The sequence below is a fragment of the Aplysia californica genome, unplaced genomic scaffold (assembly GCF_000002075.1).
Source record: "Aplysia californica isolate F4 #8 unplaced genomic scaffold, AplCal3.0 scaffold00516, whole genome shotgun sequence".
Taxonomy (NCBI): domain Eukaryota; kingdom Metazoa; phylum Mollusca; class Gastropoda; order Aplysiida; family Aplysiidae; genus Aplysia; species Aplysia californica.
In genome coordinates this window covers 304,709-321,214 of record NW_004797786.1, presented here as the reverse complement: position 1 = coordinate 321,214, position 16,506 = coordinate 304,709, and the positions used below count along the sequence as shown (strand labels likewise).

The 16,506-nt window shown below is 38.6% G+C and overlaps 1 protein-coding gene across 2 annotated transcripts in view; it reads left to right on the top strand.

The window, feature by feature from the left end:
- The window catches only part of LOC101860117 (alsin), a 57,094-nt gene that overhangs the window by 17,471 nt on the left and 23,117 nt on the right, over nt 1-16,506 (top strand). For both annotated transcript variants that reach the window (XM_005106141.3, XM_005106140.3), the window contains exons 8-20: nt 2,001-2,138; nt 2,457-2,596; nt 3,003-3,115; nt 4,030-4,093; nt 4,318-4,489; nt 6,149-6,231; nt 6,952-7,124; nt 9,027-9,186; nt 10,994-11,131; nt 11,831-11,959; nt 12,421-12,491; nt 15,221-15,287; nt 16,266-16,462. In XM_005106141.3, coding sequence (XP_005106198.1) covers nt 2,001-2,138; nt 2,457-2,596; nt 3,003-3,115; nt 4,030-4,093; nt 4,318-4,489; nt 6,149-6,231; nt 6,952-7,124; nt 9,027-9,186; nt 10,994-11,131; nt 11,831-11,959; nt 12,421-12,491; nt 15,221-15,287; nt 16,266-16,462 — 1,645 coding nt within the window. The remainder of the gene's footprint in view (nt 1-2,000; nt 2,139-2,456; nt 2,597-3,002; nt 3,116-4,029; nt 4,094-4,317; nt 4,490-6,148; nt 6,232-6,951; nt 7,125-9,026; nt 9,187-10,993; nt 11,132-11,830; nt 11,960-12,420; nt 12,492-15,220; nt 15,288-16,265; nt 16,463-16,506) is intronic.

The following is a 16,506-nucleotide window of genomic DNA, read 5'->3' as shown; positions in this document are numbered from 1 at the left end:
GGGGGGGGGGGGTTGTGTTCACCGGATAATTGTAATCTTTCTCTTTAAAATGGAATTTTTTTCAGGCACCAGTTGTAGGGGTTCTGACTTTTGTGTCCAACGAGAAAATCTCAGTTTTTCTAGAAAACAGGTTAGGCAGCACTTTCTTAACCCTGTCTGTACGCCCTGGGGTCATTTTGTACCTTAAGGGTTGTATTCTTCACATTTTAGAATACTTCTAATGTGAAGATCTCTTTGAAACTTTCAGTATTTCTCAAAAAATCATTTTGACAGACTACTATGCAAAACGTACGGATCGGATTAATGAGTAAATTTCCTCTTTGGAAAGTGGTGGCACAGAGTTCTCCACATCGTATGGATACGAGAGTTAAACACGATGTACGGATAGGGTTAATACTGCGGATGTCCTTAGAAAAATAATTTTACTAATTAAATTTATGAAGTACTTATTTGTCTTAAGCAAGCTTTTTATTTTACAAGAGTATTTTACTCTGGTTCTGCTAGTGTCAACAGCTGGGGGAGATGAAGCTTACACCAATAATTTCATATGCCCAAGAGTCCACCACGTCTTGATGCATACTTGATATGAGAACAAAAATTAAGTACAAAAATATTCAAGGGAGTTATTGCTGAAAGTCTGCCCATCTTGTTTTCATTACACACTCTAGATTGAGTTGCCTCAGTACTGAGTTTTCATTTTTTTCATCTCTAGACAAAAAATATGTCCTGACCACATTGAATAAGGTCACGAATGCAGAAAATGATGAGTGGCTAAAATAGGTCTGAACGGGCTAAAGGTCTTCAATTTTGTGGACTCTGATGCAAAATTATCCCTTCACGACACCCTCTTTAACATTTTTTACCCCTTCAAAATCCTTACAAGCCATGCAAGGGATTTTTGAAGAATGTTCTCATTAAATTAAATTTCTAGAGTATGGGGTTGAAATGATAATGATTATGAAAAATCTGTCTTTCCAATCTCTTTGAAACTTTGCATAAGAGTTTGTCTGTAGAACAACAATTGCAGTGGATTTAAATAAATGTGTTTTTGTTTTGTTTTGTTTGTTGGTAGAACTGGATTTTTCATGGCTATAATTTCCTCCAGTGATGTACTTGTCAAAATTTAACAAGTTAATACACACAAAATTCCTTCTTAGATTAGTTAATACAGTCGAATCTGTTCTTACAGTAAGTGACAGCCACCCATTCAAGACAATCATCTGTACAAATGACCACTTCCCACTTCCCTCTTGAGTTTTTAAAATATTAAAATGGCACTGTCCAAGACGTCCTCATGTCTAAGACAACCACTTTTGTCATCGACATTGGATGGCCGGCACAGACAATTTTGATTGTATAAATATAGCTGTGCATAAAAAATGTTATTGTCTCAATAGTGTCCACTTCAGTGTCTGATATTTTGTTTATAGGCTTTTCTTCAATAAAGCAAACAATTTTTTTAAAGACTGCAAAAAAACCCATTGTACATTTCTCAACATTACTCTTTGGAAAGAAAAGACGGTCTAGAGGTAAGTTTCTTTTTCTTTCATGCCACTGTAACTGGTCTGATGTTAGGTACATGTGGGCATTGTCTGTTGTTGACAGGTGGTTTTTGCTCAAGTTTTTTCACTCCCCTGATTCTAGGATAGATGGGGTTAACAAACGCACAATAGTTTTTAAAAAAGACCAAAAAAATCACCGGATCTATGGGCAGATTGCTTTAATTAAAGACACCCTGACAGCTAAAGGTAAATGAAAAGTAGGCCTGTAAAGAGTACCTTCAAAGTGATAAATACTGCTTGAGTTCTCAAAGGCACCACAATTTTGGAGGAAATACAGCCTTACTTATAGTGTGTAACATTAAGCTACACTCTGGGTTTGAGAATCTAAAGATGACTACCCCAGAAATCAAGAAGGGGAATGCAGAAACTTAAAAACAAATATAAACCAAGAGATTCTCTGCACACAAAAACTGAATCAGTGTAATGTGCACTCCCCAGAATCTTCACAGGTTCCCAAGATCAAGCCGGTTGTGACTGCAACTGAGGTGTGGGCCTGGGGGGAGAACGGCTACGGTCAGCTGGGGATTGGAGACACACTGGACAGAGCAGAACCTGTACACCTCCGCTCGCTCATGGGTGAGTTGTTGGTTTGAGATCAGTGTGTTGTTGTGGCATTTGGTGCAAAGATCGCAAGTTATTACCCTTTAAATCTGTCCTCTTTTTTAAAAATGTCCTGTATTGTCTTATCTGACAGTCTACTATCACCACAGCCTTGTATTATTCCAAAATGAGCCTTGCCAAATATTCTATATCAGATCATAATGTACTTCACGGTACAGAGCAGGCCATACTATACCATATATTTCATTAATTTCATATTGTGTCATTCATTCCCTTCCACATTATTGTAATTACCCTACCATGCCATACCATAACATACACTTTTGTGTGCAGGTCGTCATGTGATAAAACTGTCCACGGGCAAATCGCACAGCCTGGCACTGACTGCCAATTCTCAGGTCTTCTCCTGGGGTTCCAACTCATATGGTCAGCTGGGTCAGCAGGAGTTGGTGCATGCTCCAACACGTGTCAAGGTAATGTTTCACCTGACTAGTGAAGGGGGACAGAAGATAGTGGGTGTCATAGTAATTCTTCACCTGACAATTAAAGGTAAGAGAGAAGATTTTTATTTCATTTTGTCATAGTTGAGGATGTTGTTTTACCCTTGAGCCGACCCCCCCCCAAAAAAAAGAAAAAAAAAAAGCTGTAAAATAGTTCACAAGTTCTAGAATAAGATTAGCTACATATCTTAATGAATTACAATGCACAAAAATAATTCCATTGCAGCGGGAAAAATGCTCTAAAACTCCATGAAATAACTGAAGAGAAGAATCGATCAAACAGATATTTCTATGTCCTTTACTCTACTTTTTTTCTAGAGGAAGCCTCTTTGTGACTCATAATAATGACATGTTGCTCTTACTACTCTCTCTTTTCCAGTTCATGAAGGGCTGTATGGTGTGGGACATTGCAGCCGGCACCAATCATTCCCTCTTCTTAGGAGATTCCACCATGATGAAGCCTGATGTTTTTTTCTGTGGGAAGCAGCCCAGGTAGAGCAGGCTCATTGCTCATATTAGTTTCTACAGTGATAATTTGATCTTTGTATGAGGATAGATGTAATTGTGACTGTGATGTAGAGACACGTTATTTTATGGGATGACCAGTCAGAATTAAACATTCTAAAAATTGTTAGAGCTCTTGGTGGTCTGTTTGAATTTGCTTCGGAAGAGTAATGTCTGATTACTTAAATCCAAGAAATGGTGGGGGGCCCTAAACATTTGAAAACAGAAGTATTTCAGCAAGTACAAAGGTTAATGTTATTAACAATTTTAATTTGTAGTTTTATGATGGTTACCCATATTTTATAATAGTTACCCATAACTGTCAATAACGCTTTAGACTCTGTCATTCACTCTTTATCTCCAGCAAGCCGTTGCCAGTGGCTCATGTTTGGAGCCACAGTGTGTCGGTGAGCCGCTGGCAGCTGTTTGAGCTTATTACTTTATGACTCCAAAGTTATATTAGTTTTCAGTAATTGCCGAAAACAGTTCTTTTTTTACCAGTAGTTCTCTCATTAGATGAAGAACTGTCAAAATAAGTTCTTTTATTTTGATTAATTGACAAATTTAGTGATGTATGTTTCACTTTTAGGTTTCATCCCAAAATAGGGCCCTCAAATTTTGGAGTTGGGATACCTTAGATGAGGTAGATATGTAAATCATCATTTGGCGCAAAGCCATCCGAATTGAGCTCGTTAAAATCTCCCCCCCCCCCCGAGACATCGGTCTGCTCTAAAGAAGTGAGAATCTATGCAACAGTATTATTGAAAAGTTACTGGTGGGGCAGCAGGAGCCTGTGACTAACTTTTAGTTTTCAGCTTTTATCACGTACTTGTACTTGAGTTTCTGGATACAATAAAGACAAATTCCTTGCTTTATGTTGGCTCTGTTTTGTGTGTTTTCAGCAGGGAAAAGCATGCTTCAATGCAAAAGACAAGTGTTCCTACTGCAGTGGCTGAAGTCAAGCAGGTCTGTCATTTAATTGAATAGTGCATTTGCATCTCATTCTGTTTTTCTCAGTGAACATGTCTCTTCTTCACACTTCTTTCTGGATAAACTTCAAGTAATTCCATCTTACAATAATGAATGGTGCAAAAATGATAATCTTTAAGGGTGTTTCGAATATTTTTTATTTTTTATTTTTTTTACATTTCTTTTGAAAGACACAATAGGTTAGTTTTGTTTCCCCTCAGCTTGGCTGGGTGATCAAGGTGATGTCTGGGGGCCCCAACTGTGCCTGCCAGGTTTTGAACCCTGTGGCTCCTGAGATGAGTGCAGTGTTTGAGCTGGCTGCTTCAGAGAGAACATTTTACCATCAGCTCATCAAGACCAGCAACTTACTGCTCAGACCGTTGCAAAAGTCACGTGAGTAATTCTTTCTTTGTTTGGTCTTAAATTGAGACATGATATGGTCATGTTCATGTCAATGGGTACATTCCTCAGCCGCCTGTTTTTGGTGTTTTTTTTGTCTCTGACCATCAGTAGCACCAACTAGAAATGGCTTTGAGATGTCATTTATAAATAATATATGTGTTTCCACGCACTCGTTCTCATTTAAAAAATGAAATCGAACAGTGCTTTGGTTCAATACTTTTTATATCCATTTAAAATCTTATTTCTGAGTGGATTTTACTGAAAAATATTGATCAAAGGCTCAAAAAATAAAAAATTTTCAGTTTTGAAGGACACTCAAGCTTTTAAAGTCATCAAATTTTGGTGTCCGTATTCTTGCTAATTGTACCTCTGACATCAAGTAACCCTCACTTCCTTCAATCACAGATAGCTCGACTTCTGTTCGATATAGATGGGTAATTTTCTTTCATCATAAGCTAGACAAATGAAGAATCTTTACGATGATACTGATAACCCATATGCCCCAAAAATTGACAGCACCTGATTTCAGCGTGTTCCAACACACTAACACACACATAATTTGTGAGGCACTGGGGTGAAATTAGGCCCTCGTCAAAATAATGAAATTGAAGAAATTTTGGTTTTTTGCTAAACACCTTTTATTTCCATTTAAAGCACATTTCTGTGTGGCTTTTACTGAAAAATGTTGACCAAAGGCACACAAAATGTAAATTTTCAATTTCTAAGGACTCTAAAGCTTCTGAAATCACGAAACTTTGGCAGCTAGCCGTTTTCTCACCAGGCAACCATCACCTTTTTCAATTGCAAATATCTCGACTTCTATTCAAGATAGATGTGTGTTTTTTTTCATCGAAATCAAGACAAAGAAACAAGCTTTAAGATGGTACCAGTGTCCCCACATGCACTAAAATTGATGAGCACCTGAATCCACTGTATCGTGACACATATAATATATCATTTTTAGAATTCTATCCTGAAGTCTCAATTGATGTTGTTTGTATAACGTACAATAATTATGATACAAAAACAGTTATAGGTAGATTTTATTCTGAAGAGGAATCGGGGTACCTTGGGTAGCAGTGTATATGTGTGTGTGTCTGTGTGTGTGAATTAGTGTGTGTGTGTGTGAAACCTTTGACAAACTTTCAACAGTTTATATTTCATTCAGTGGCTGTATCCTTGACTGGCATTTGTAATATGATGGTTATGCTCTTTGTTGTCTCTAGATGAGGACAAAAATGCTCAATTTATTAGTGGGGAATTTTAAAAATCAAATATCTCTGTTTGTCTGCTGATATATGTGTGTCTGTGTGTGTGAGTGAGTGTGTGTGTGTGAAACCTTTGACAAACTTTCAACAGTTTATATCTTTGACTGGCATTTGTAGTGTAATGGTGATGCTCTTTGTTGTCGCTAGATGAGAACATTATGCTCAATTCCATAGTGGGGAATTTTTTGTCAAATATCTCTGTCTGTCTGTCTGTCTGTCTGCTGGGATGCTGTGTCACACTCCGTCTAGGTTGGTTCTGACAAGCAGGGTAATAGCATCTCGCCTACTACAAGTCCTAAATTTTGTCAATGGGGGTGTAAAACGGCTATAAATTTTTTACAGTATTCATGTCACTGGTGTGTTTTGTATGTCTCTCCAACAGCCTTCTACTCTGCCATGGACGTATTCCCATACAAATCATCTCTGCAGAACCTGGTGGCAGCTTTTGGAGCTTTGACCAAGAGGGTAAGGGAAGTCATTATGGTTAACCTCAGGGTATATTCATTTAGTTAAATTTAGTAAGAGTTTTACGGCGCTTACCACTACATAAGGTCATATGAGTGCTTAGGGTATATTCATATTCTTTTGGTTTAGTATGTTGGTGCTGTTACCAGTTGTACATCAAAATTATCTGTTTTTTTTGTCAGGAATAGATAATTTATAGACAATTTTCCTTCATTTACTCTAAGAACAGGATTTTTCTACAAGTTAGGTGTAACCCTGCTAAGCTAATAAAAGATCATTTCAAAGGGGAGCATCAAATGTGATTTTTGGGGGATTTATTTTTTTCTTTACCAATACCAGACTGATCACCATGTAAGAGATTTGAACAGATGGAAAAATAAATAAAAAGTGTCTTAATCCCTAGGGTCATTTTGTACCCCCGAGGTTGTATTCTTCACATTTTAGAATACTTCTAGTACGAAGATCTCTTTGAAACTTTCAGTATTTCTTAAAAAATCGTTTTGACAGACTGCTATGCAAAGCGTACGGATCAAATTAACAAGTAAATTTCCTCTTTGGAAAGTGGTGGCACAGAGTTCCCCACGTCCTACGGATACGATAGTAAAACACGACGTAGGGATAGAGTTAAAAGGTTCTAGCTTCCCCCAAAACAAAAGGAAATCATGCCTCTCTTATACTCCTACAAACAAATAAATTGACCAATAAACAAACCCACACCAGATAGGTGAAGGCATCACAGACCTGACGGCAGCCATCCAGGCCATGCGTCCCATCCGGCACACGCTACTGCTCGGAGCACACACACAGCAGCAGCAGGCATTTACACAGTACTCCAAGGCCTTCTCTGACTTCCTTGCTGTCGGTGGCTTTGAGTACTGTACTAGGGCAGGCAGGTGAGGCATACGTTTGTCTTGTTGTTGTTCCTTTTATTCTCGTTGTTCTTGTTGCTCCTGTTCATGCTGCCGATGGGCTTTCACGGTTTTGTTTGATGCCATGTTCTGCCCTAAGCTGACTGTTCATGCTGCCGATGGGCTTTCACGGTTTTGTTTGATGCCATGTTCTGCCCTAAAAACACCTTTTTTCATTTTTTGCACCAAATTTTTTTATTTGCTAAAGCGATAACTGACCAGTTACCCTACATGGGTGAAAAAATCAAAAGTGAAACTGTGACTAGTTTTTTAATAGTTTAGAATTCAAATTTCGGAAGAACGCCTTTTCTTTTACGGTTACGCTGACCAGTCTTTTTGTCTCGAAACTACTGAGAATAAAAAAAGGCGTTTTGTCAGCCTACATAAGTGTTGTGGTTGGTACTTGTCTTCTAAAGTCTCTTTGTGTATCCGTAAAGGGAGTTGGAGATCAGGTGTAGTTTTTGAAGTGGCTGTTTGGAGTTTGCCACCAGCAGTTCCTACTTTTCTTGTGTCTGTGTCTTGCTTTTTCCCTGCACTAAGTGACCCATTAACTCCGATAGCTAAAGAGTCTTTGAAAACTGAAAAATGACATATTTTGAGACTTAAATCAATGTTTTTTTTAGTAAAATTCATGTGGAAATGTGTTTTTACATGGACATAAAAAAAGAGGTTAAGCAAAAAAATAAAAATTTGATAAAAATTTCCAAACTGGTGGAAAAATGCCCGTTTCCCAGATTTCGTTGTTTTGGCAAGCTCCTGTTTTCACCATGTTGCCTCACACTTGTAAATGACTTTGTAGAGGGAGCAGTTTTCTACACAACAGTGTTTGTTCCTTGTACCTAACATGCAGGTATTATTCTCCCACCGAACTATACAGTCATGATGGACACTGTTAGCTCTTTTTAATGTATTGCTGTACCGTGTTGGTGACCTTGGTTCATACATCTTTTGGGGCATTCTTTAACTTTTTTGCTTTAGAAGTATTCTCGGAATCCTACCGCTTCCATTTGATTATGTAGAGGATTTTAAGGGAAGTCAGGGGTTTGTCTGCGTTGATATTAACCTTGCTAGGTTTCTGCCTTGTTATTATTAACCTTGCAAGGTTAAATCTTGAATTATGTGTGAAGTTCTTCTTTACTTGATTGCCACGTATGTTATTGCAAAATAAGTCTCTCCACAAGGATCAATATTGTGGTCTTTGCTTATAATCTGTCATTGATAGCACCAGACTGATAAACACACATACGAACACACAGAAAAAGAGAGAGAGATAGAGTGAAAGAAGGGATGAGAGAGAAAGAGAATGAATTATACTAGAGGGTATGCACACAGATGTATTTTTTAAACAGTATTTTGCATGTATTCACATTGTTTTTGTTATGAATGGTATAAATTGCTAAGATTTCTTAGCATTATTGTTATTATTGATTGTGTTATTGTTGTTATTATTATTAATATCGGCCTCTACTGAAATGCTTTTCACCGACTTCCTGAGGTCTCCTCTCTTCTCTGCCTTTCTTTGCCTTTCTTAGCTATAGTAGGCCCTCGCCTTTCCTGGTATCCTTTCCCTTAAATTTTGATTTCTTTTGTTTTGCTGTTTACAGATTGCTAAAATCCCTCCCCCCCCCCCCCCTTCCCTTCATTCACTTAATTTAAGACAATGAGTTTTGCTACTGAAAGCTTCATTTTGATGCCCGAAATAATCTTTTCTTAAAGGAGAACTGAAAGTCATTTCAATTATTGAAAATACAAAAGTTTGATATTGGAAATGCAAGTTTAAATTTGAGTACAATTTCAAGGACTTATTTATATCAGCATTGTTTGTATTTCCTTTTCTCTGTTAAAAATTGTATGTTTCTCTTTTTCTTTTCCCGTATGTAATACCAGCAACTTCTTTGAGAAGATTCAGGGGTCGATCCGTGACCTCTCAGAGGAACGGGACAAATCAGTCGCAGCCAGCACCCTCTTCCTGCGTGCCATGCGCTACCCATTTTTCCGACTGGTTGAGTATGCACGGATCATCACAAAAATGGCAGCAGCTACAGAGGTAGGGTTTTGATGATGGGTTAGTGTTAACAAGACAGCCACTATTTCAGGGCTGAAGTTCTTTTCTCAGACCTTGTAATTGCTCTTATAACTTGCACTCGATTAGGATATTAAAAAAAAAAACACGTCTGGGATGTAATGGTTTGGCTCTTTGCCTGATGTGCAAAATACTACTCAGTATAAGACTCCTTCATACGTCACTTTTGAAAATGGCGTTTGCAGAGTCTTACATTTCCTCTCGGGGCAGTGCCACTGACTGAAGTGTCTTTAGGCCATTCCCTAGAGGGGGACATTTCTCGTTCATGAAGATGTAGAATGGTAAATGGGCTTATTCATCAATGTCACTCTCATAACTGTGCCTAATCTACAACAGGGAACTGCTGCTTTTTCTTTCCTAATCCTTACTATTGTCATTTTCCTCTACTTCTTTTGTAAGTTTGTCACGCTCTTGTGACCCTCTATTTCCGAGGTGCCTTGATAGTCGAAGCAGACTTTGTGCTGTTGAAGTTAGAGAGGTGAGCAGAGTAAGTCTGATTCCCTGTAAGGACTTCTCTGTTGACATCCACCCCTTGGCGTTCATATGACCTTATGCAGTTGTGAATGCCGTAAAACCTCTTCTAAAACTAAAAACTAACTTAGCAAAGTCTTACACTAAGCTGCCAATAAATTCAGTTCCCATGAGAGAAAGACATTTTATAAAGCATCTCCGCCTATAAATGATCTAAGTTGTGTGGATGGGGACTAAGAATGATTACAGTAAAGTTATATTCGCTTTTAAACTTGAGTCAAGTAATTGTTCTATCTACTATTAAGAATGCATTTCTTTTTTAGGCTTAACACAGAACTTATCCATTGCTTATGATGGCATAACTGTATCAATTATGTTTTTCGTGTACAATCAAGCTGAGGTACTTGAGTTCCACTTATCTACACGATTGATAAAAATTGATGGGTCTTTGCTCCTTTTGCATTTAGTGCCAAGGATTTCTCTGTTTTGCCTGATAAAAGGATAATGAGAAAACTTCTTTCCTACCTCCCCTTGGCAGCTGGCTAATTGTTTTGTGTGGATGTCAACTTCTGGCCAGATGTAGCCTTGGCTTGTAGCTTCATGTGTGGGAAGAAAGTGCATGAAATATTTACCTGCAGCAGAATTAAATCAAATACTGGCAAATAAAGGCAAAGAATGCTGAAGAGGTGCTAAGTTTCTCATAAGGGTCTTTTTTTTACTTTTTGTTTTTTCTCTACTTCTCTTCAATGCAACTGATTTTGTTCTCTGCTTATTTTGGCTCATCACCAGATGCAATAACGGTGGTGTCGGTAGCCTAGTGGTTAGGCTACCTACTAGGCTACCAGACTCGTAATCGTGAGATTGCGGGTTCGGGGGTTCAAGCCCCAGCTCGGTCCGACGTTGTGTCCTTGGGAAAGGCACTTTACACGAACTTCCCACTTGGCTCGGTCCTATCGGAGACGGACGTTAAACTAGGAGGTCCCGCCCCTTAAATAATATAATTGTGTTGATAGGGGCGTTAAACCCATACCATTTCACCATTTTTTCAGATGCAATAATGCAGACTTAAAAAAAAATTCCTCCAGACCCTGCTCACCTGTTATTGTTAGTGATCTCCTTACATGCTTGTTTGTTGTAGTTTAAAGTGCTCATTCCCGTTTTGTCTCATTTTTATCTTTTGACCATGTCCCTGGACCTTGACAATCTTTTACTCTTAAAGGTTTTCACAAACATTTTTTTACTGCTGATTTAATTTGTTTTTTTCTCTTGGTACTCATGTATTGTTTTCTCTCGGCCTTAGTTTCAGAACAGTGAGCTGAAGAGTCACCTGTCCTCTATCACACTGGACTGGGACAGCACCAAACTACAGATGGCCTCGGAGCACAAGATGGCTGATGCTACTCGAGCATTTTGGGATACAGCGCATCCTCGGGTGGCAGTAAGTCATACCTTTTTGTGTTGGCATCAGCCCAGTAAAGTGGTATAGTGTCTATGAAGGTTTCTTTTCTGTCAGTTAAGTTGGCAAGTCAGACACAACGATCGCAGTAGGTGGTTGGCAGGTGCTATGGTGTGGTCTGCTTCTTCTTTCCTATCAAACATCTATCGTCCTTATCTCCCCTTCTTCTTTTTTATGGTTGTTACTCTCTTGTAACACTTCTAATCTTCTGGCGCTCATATGACGATATGCAGTTGCGAGCGCCGTATAACCTCTACGGAAATTAAAATAACAACAATTGCTCTGGGGGAATGCCCTATCCTATAATTCCTTCTCCATAGCAATGCAATTTTGCTGGATAGGATCTCTAGTGTACATCAAGATTTATCTGTGCCATTAAGACTTGTCTTGCTTTAAATACTTCTTTTTTTCTTTGACAAAATCCTGGATCGATAACAACAACTTTGACAAAACGAAAATCTCATCTCTAAAGTACTATTGTATATTTATGAGAAAGTTGTGAAGAAAAGAAAGTTGAAACTAGTGAGAATAACTGAATCAGTGTTTAGTTTTGACAAGTTTGCGACCAACCTTCCCATGGTGGGTTGACCCTTTAGGAGCATGGCTGGCTACTGTTGGTTTTAGTTCTCACAAGTGTGTGCCTTGTAACAAAGAATTTTACCCATTTTGATACCATTCCAGGATGCCATGCGGATTCCATCCCGTAGAGTGTTGAGGGACAGCAAGGCTCATCCCATCTCCTGGCTGGCAGCAGGCCGGTTCACATCTCACATTTTTGTCCTCTTTGATGACGTATTCATGCATTTCCAGGTATTGTCCACTGATTTACCGATTTTTTTAGCAAAATATTGCACATTACAAACCAAATGAAATGTGTTAAAGGAAATCAAAAGGGGAATTTAAAAAACTGAATACTTTCAACCAAGCAGAGAAGAGAATGATAAACATGCATTTGATCTTGTGCATTTTTTAAGCAGAGATGTATTTACAGGTCACAAGATTTTTTCTTTTGTCTTTTAAACTGTGGCACACGTTTGATGTCTTTGACAACGAGGTAGAGGCATACAAGCATAATAAATGTGCTACAATGTCTTCTTGACTCTGAAATATTTCCACATAACAGGCATGAGGATAATGTTACAATGTCTTCCTTTTGTTGCAAATGTTTTCCAGGTTACAAACTTGATTAACAATGATGTGATGTCTTGTCTAGTTTTCCCCTTCACAAACATGATGATGGATAAAGCTACAATGTTTGCCTGTGTCCCCAGAACACTGGACTGACCAAATATCCCCTGGAGACTGTGTGGGTGGAGTCTGGCAGCTCTAACAGTGACCAGCAGTGAGTGCATCTGTATGTGATTTTTTAAATTAGAGGCCCATCAAAGTGATGTTGTCGGTTGCAGAGTTGTCTGCTCAGGAAAAACTTATTTTACAAAAGACAGGACTAAAATGTATCTGATTCTAAAATTCTACTTCACGTGTTTTGGAGCTTTTTGGGCTTTCCCTTTGTTTTCAGGGCAAGAGTTTATCTTGTAGGCAGAATTGCTTCACACACAAACAGACTTTTGTAGATTGCACCTGACGCAGTCTGTACCTTGTACTTGAGGTACAGATCAAGATGTATGTAACATCACTTTGAGATAAATGTTTGAATCACTCTAGCAAAAGCCCTTGTTTCTGTGTTTGTGTCAAATTATTTGATATTTCATATTTATGAATTTTCTTTAACTTGAAGTTCAGCAATGTACTGCATGGTGTCACTTTTCGTCCGATTCTGTTACTTTTAGTTAGTCTGACTCAGCAGCCCGCAGGAGCTCCCTCGGCTCAGGTCAGGGGCTTAATTAGACCTGAAGCGACTTTGCCGGTGTCGGTTAAAAAGTTTGCATTTTTGTCTACGTTTGAAACGCTATAACTTTTTCTCCCATCCCACACAGCAAATCATTACACTGTTGTACTGAAAGCTCAATGTTTTGAGATTTATTCTGCATTAGAATGGTTAATTTCTGTGCCTTAGTTTTTGGTCTAGAGTGTTTGTAGAGTACCCAGTTTGTCCTATTTTAGTTTCAAACTTGTGAATAAATGATTGTTTATTTAAAAACGGCCCGAATGGTCTCTCCAAAATCTGTCTTAAACTGACTACGAATGTCATGGCTTTTACCATCATCATCATCATTGCCTTTCTTACCCTGGGTCAGGATATAGGCCACGAACATACACTCTCCACCTTTCCCTATCCTGGGCTAGTCGCTTGATGTCACTCCATGTCTTCCCACTTTTCTCTGTCCTTCATTGTTCCTGCTGATGCAAAAGCTCCTCCGTCTCCCAAGATGGAAAAATTATAAGACATGTTTGTTCGTGTTTCTATAACTTTCTTTTTTTTACTGGGTCGGGTAGTTGGCCATCCGCAAACTGTCACTTTTCGGATGGCCAGACCTATGCACCTTCAGTCGCCTCTTACGACACGCAGTATCGCGGCAGGTGTATTCTTTACTCCCCCATAGTAAAATTATGGGACCCCCACCTGCAGGGGCGATGTCTTTTACCATGAGAAATCTTAAATCTGCGCAAGTAGTAAGAGTCTAGTTTCAAGAGAAGGAAGATGCACGTCTGCATTTTTTAAACTAAAGACACTCAGCGTTAGCTCTTGTTTTACCATTAAACATGAGAAAGTTACTCTGCGTTTGTTCATGAATCATGCTGCATACAACTAAGAAAAATATGTGATTTTTAAAAAACACAAAACTGTGTAAATACGTAGATAGAAATAAACTTCTTATGTGGAATAAAAAATAATGACAGCTAACACAGTCATTCTTAGTTTTTGTGTCGGAAATATGCACGGACACTTATGAATGTAAAGAAATTAGAACATTGTCAGTTATTGCAAATGGTCATAGATACGGAAATAAAAGCTGGAAATGTCTGGTGCTGATTCAGTGTCATTGGAAAGCTAGAAATTATTCTGAAAACCCAATTACGAGAAGTCATCCATGCCATGTTATTCAGTCAACTTACAAAACCTAGACTTCCCGTTTTTACTCTTTAATTTATTTCCGAGGGGGGTAAACCCGCTATGCCAGAGTCCTTTTTTGGTGCTAAATCTAATAATGACAAAACCGTCATTAAATGCGTCATTAAATTGAAACTAGCAAACTTATTTTGATAGTTCTTCGTCTAATGAATGAAGTTCTTGTATAAGAGACATGTTTTCGACTTTTGCCGAAAAGTAATTTGATGTCGAAGTCGTCGAAAAGGAATGTGCCCAAGCCGCTGTCAGCGGCTCACCGATAGAGTGGTTCCGACCGCGAGCCGCTGGGAGTGGCTTGCCGGAGATAAAGATTTAAGAAAAGTAAGGTATTTCTGGAGAGTAACACTAACAGATACTGTTGTTTTGTAGATGTATTGTGGCACTAAAATTGATTTGTATTACTTCTTAGAGAGACTACAGGGTAATTTTTATAAACTTTTGTGAAAATATGCGAATATTTACGATTATATTAGACACATAAATTTGTATTTGGAGGAATTACTTCATAGCGAATTGTGTGCCAGGTGGATAAATTTGCAAAATTACAGCTTTCTATTATATGCACAGGTACCATCTTTTCTGAGTATCTGGACCAATATTATGTCCTTCATGTTCCAAATGTTCTACAGTTTTGTCATGCCGGTTGTTTTATTTAATTGATTTTTTTTCATTCACACTTGTCCAAAAAGTTTTACAGTTAGCATTGCCGACTTCAGCACGTCTAACGAAATAACCCGACAAGTTACAGTGTCGGTCTTTTTTTGTCTCAAGAGCAGAAATGCGTGCTTTGGGTGCATTAAATGATAATTACCATAACTACCATGTACTAAAATTGTACATTGAAAAGTTCCAAAAATCAAGTCAGCCCAGACAGAGTGGCGACAAGTTGCTGACCACCGTGACCCCGACTTGATATGGCGCTCGGCGGGGAACCCCCCGCTGCAACTAAAATTCCACTGCCGGTGCACCGTGACTGATGCCCTAGCTGTTTGTACTTCCTCTTAGTTGCCTACTTAAATATTTTACTTTTGTGTTTTCAGAAACAATATTACTATCATTGTGCCAGAAGAGCGTTATGAGCTGACCACATCCAGCCCAGCACAGAAGGTGATTGCCTCTCTTACTCATCTCGTTATATTAGATTTTTTATGAGGGGGGAGGAAAGTGTGTAACTTATTGCCTTACTAGACTCAGTTCATTTTGAAGGCAGGTTATTTTGTTGAATGGAATCCATGGACATTAGATTTGCAGGGTAAAGAGCTGAGCAGAAGACTTTGCAAGCTCAGAGAAAATGTGCTGCCTCTTCACCAAAGTGTTACTGCCATATGAGTAGCCACCCACCACCAGGAGAGCATGCTCCCTGTTTTTTTGGACAGCATACTGCTATTGAACCTTCTCTAACGGCCGCCTGTATAAGGAAATCACTTGTGCAAACAGCCACTTTTCATTTCTCCGTTATGTTTCTTTTTAACATTTTAATGGCGCTGTGTAATTTGGCCACTTGTCTAAGATGGCTACTTTTCTCCTTGACAATGGGTGGCCATCCTAAACAATTTTCACTGTATTTATATCCCTCAACTGGTATGGTTAGTTTCTGTGCAGGAGATTTCCTGTTGTCTTTTGCCCCAGCAATGTCAGCGCCAACTGCAGATGTCTGCAAGTATTCCAATCCTCTATCGAGATAAACACAAAGGGTATTATGACTTCTAGTGCTTTTTGGATGCTAATTCTTTGATCTCAGGGCCTTAGTCTGGGACAGGACAGAATGGACTTCATGCATTGGGAAGCATATTTTTAAGGATAAAAAATAATATACTTAATAAGTGTTGGTTTTTTTTTTAAAGATCTTCCCATTACAATTTTGTATTGCATGTATAATGAATGAAGTACTAAGATCCAATGGTCATGAATATTTAAAAAATAGGCTTTCTTTTCACCTCAAAACATTCCATCTTAGTTGAGAAAACAAAATTGAACAAGGAAGAGTAGCAGACAGAAAAAGAAACAATCTATTTTAAGGCATTGAGAAATGTGAGTGTAATATTTTTTATTGAAATTATTAATGACTTCTTTACTCTTACCCAGGCTGAGTGGTTAATAGCGTTCAACTCCGCCATCAGCAAAGTACTGACCAATCAGAAGTCCATCCCGAGTCACCACAGCAGCGGAGAACGCTTTACCCCACCCCTCATCCGACAGGCTTCACATACGTTTTTCAAGGCTGGCCTCTACAAAGATGCAACTTACAAGGGCACTTGGCTGTCTGGGAAATTGCATGGCTTGTAAGTTATGGATACCTTTTCTTCTCCTCTGGGATGGATCGGAT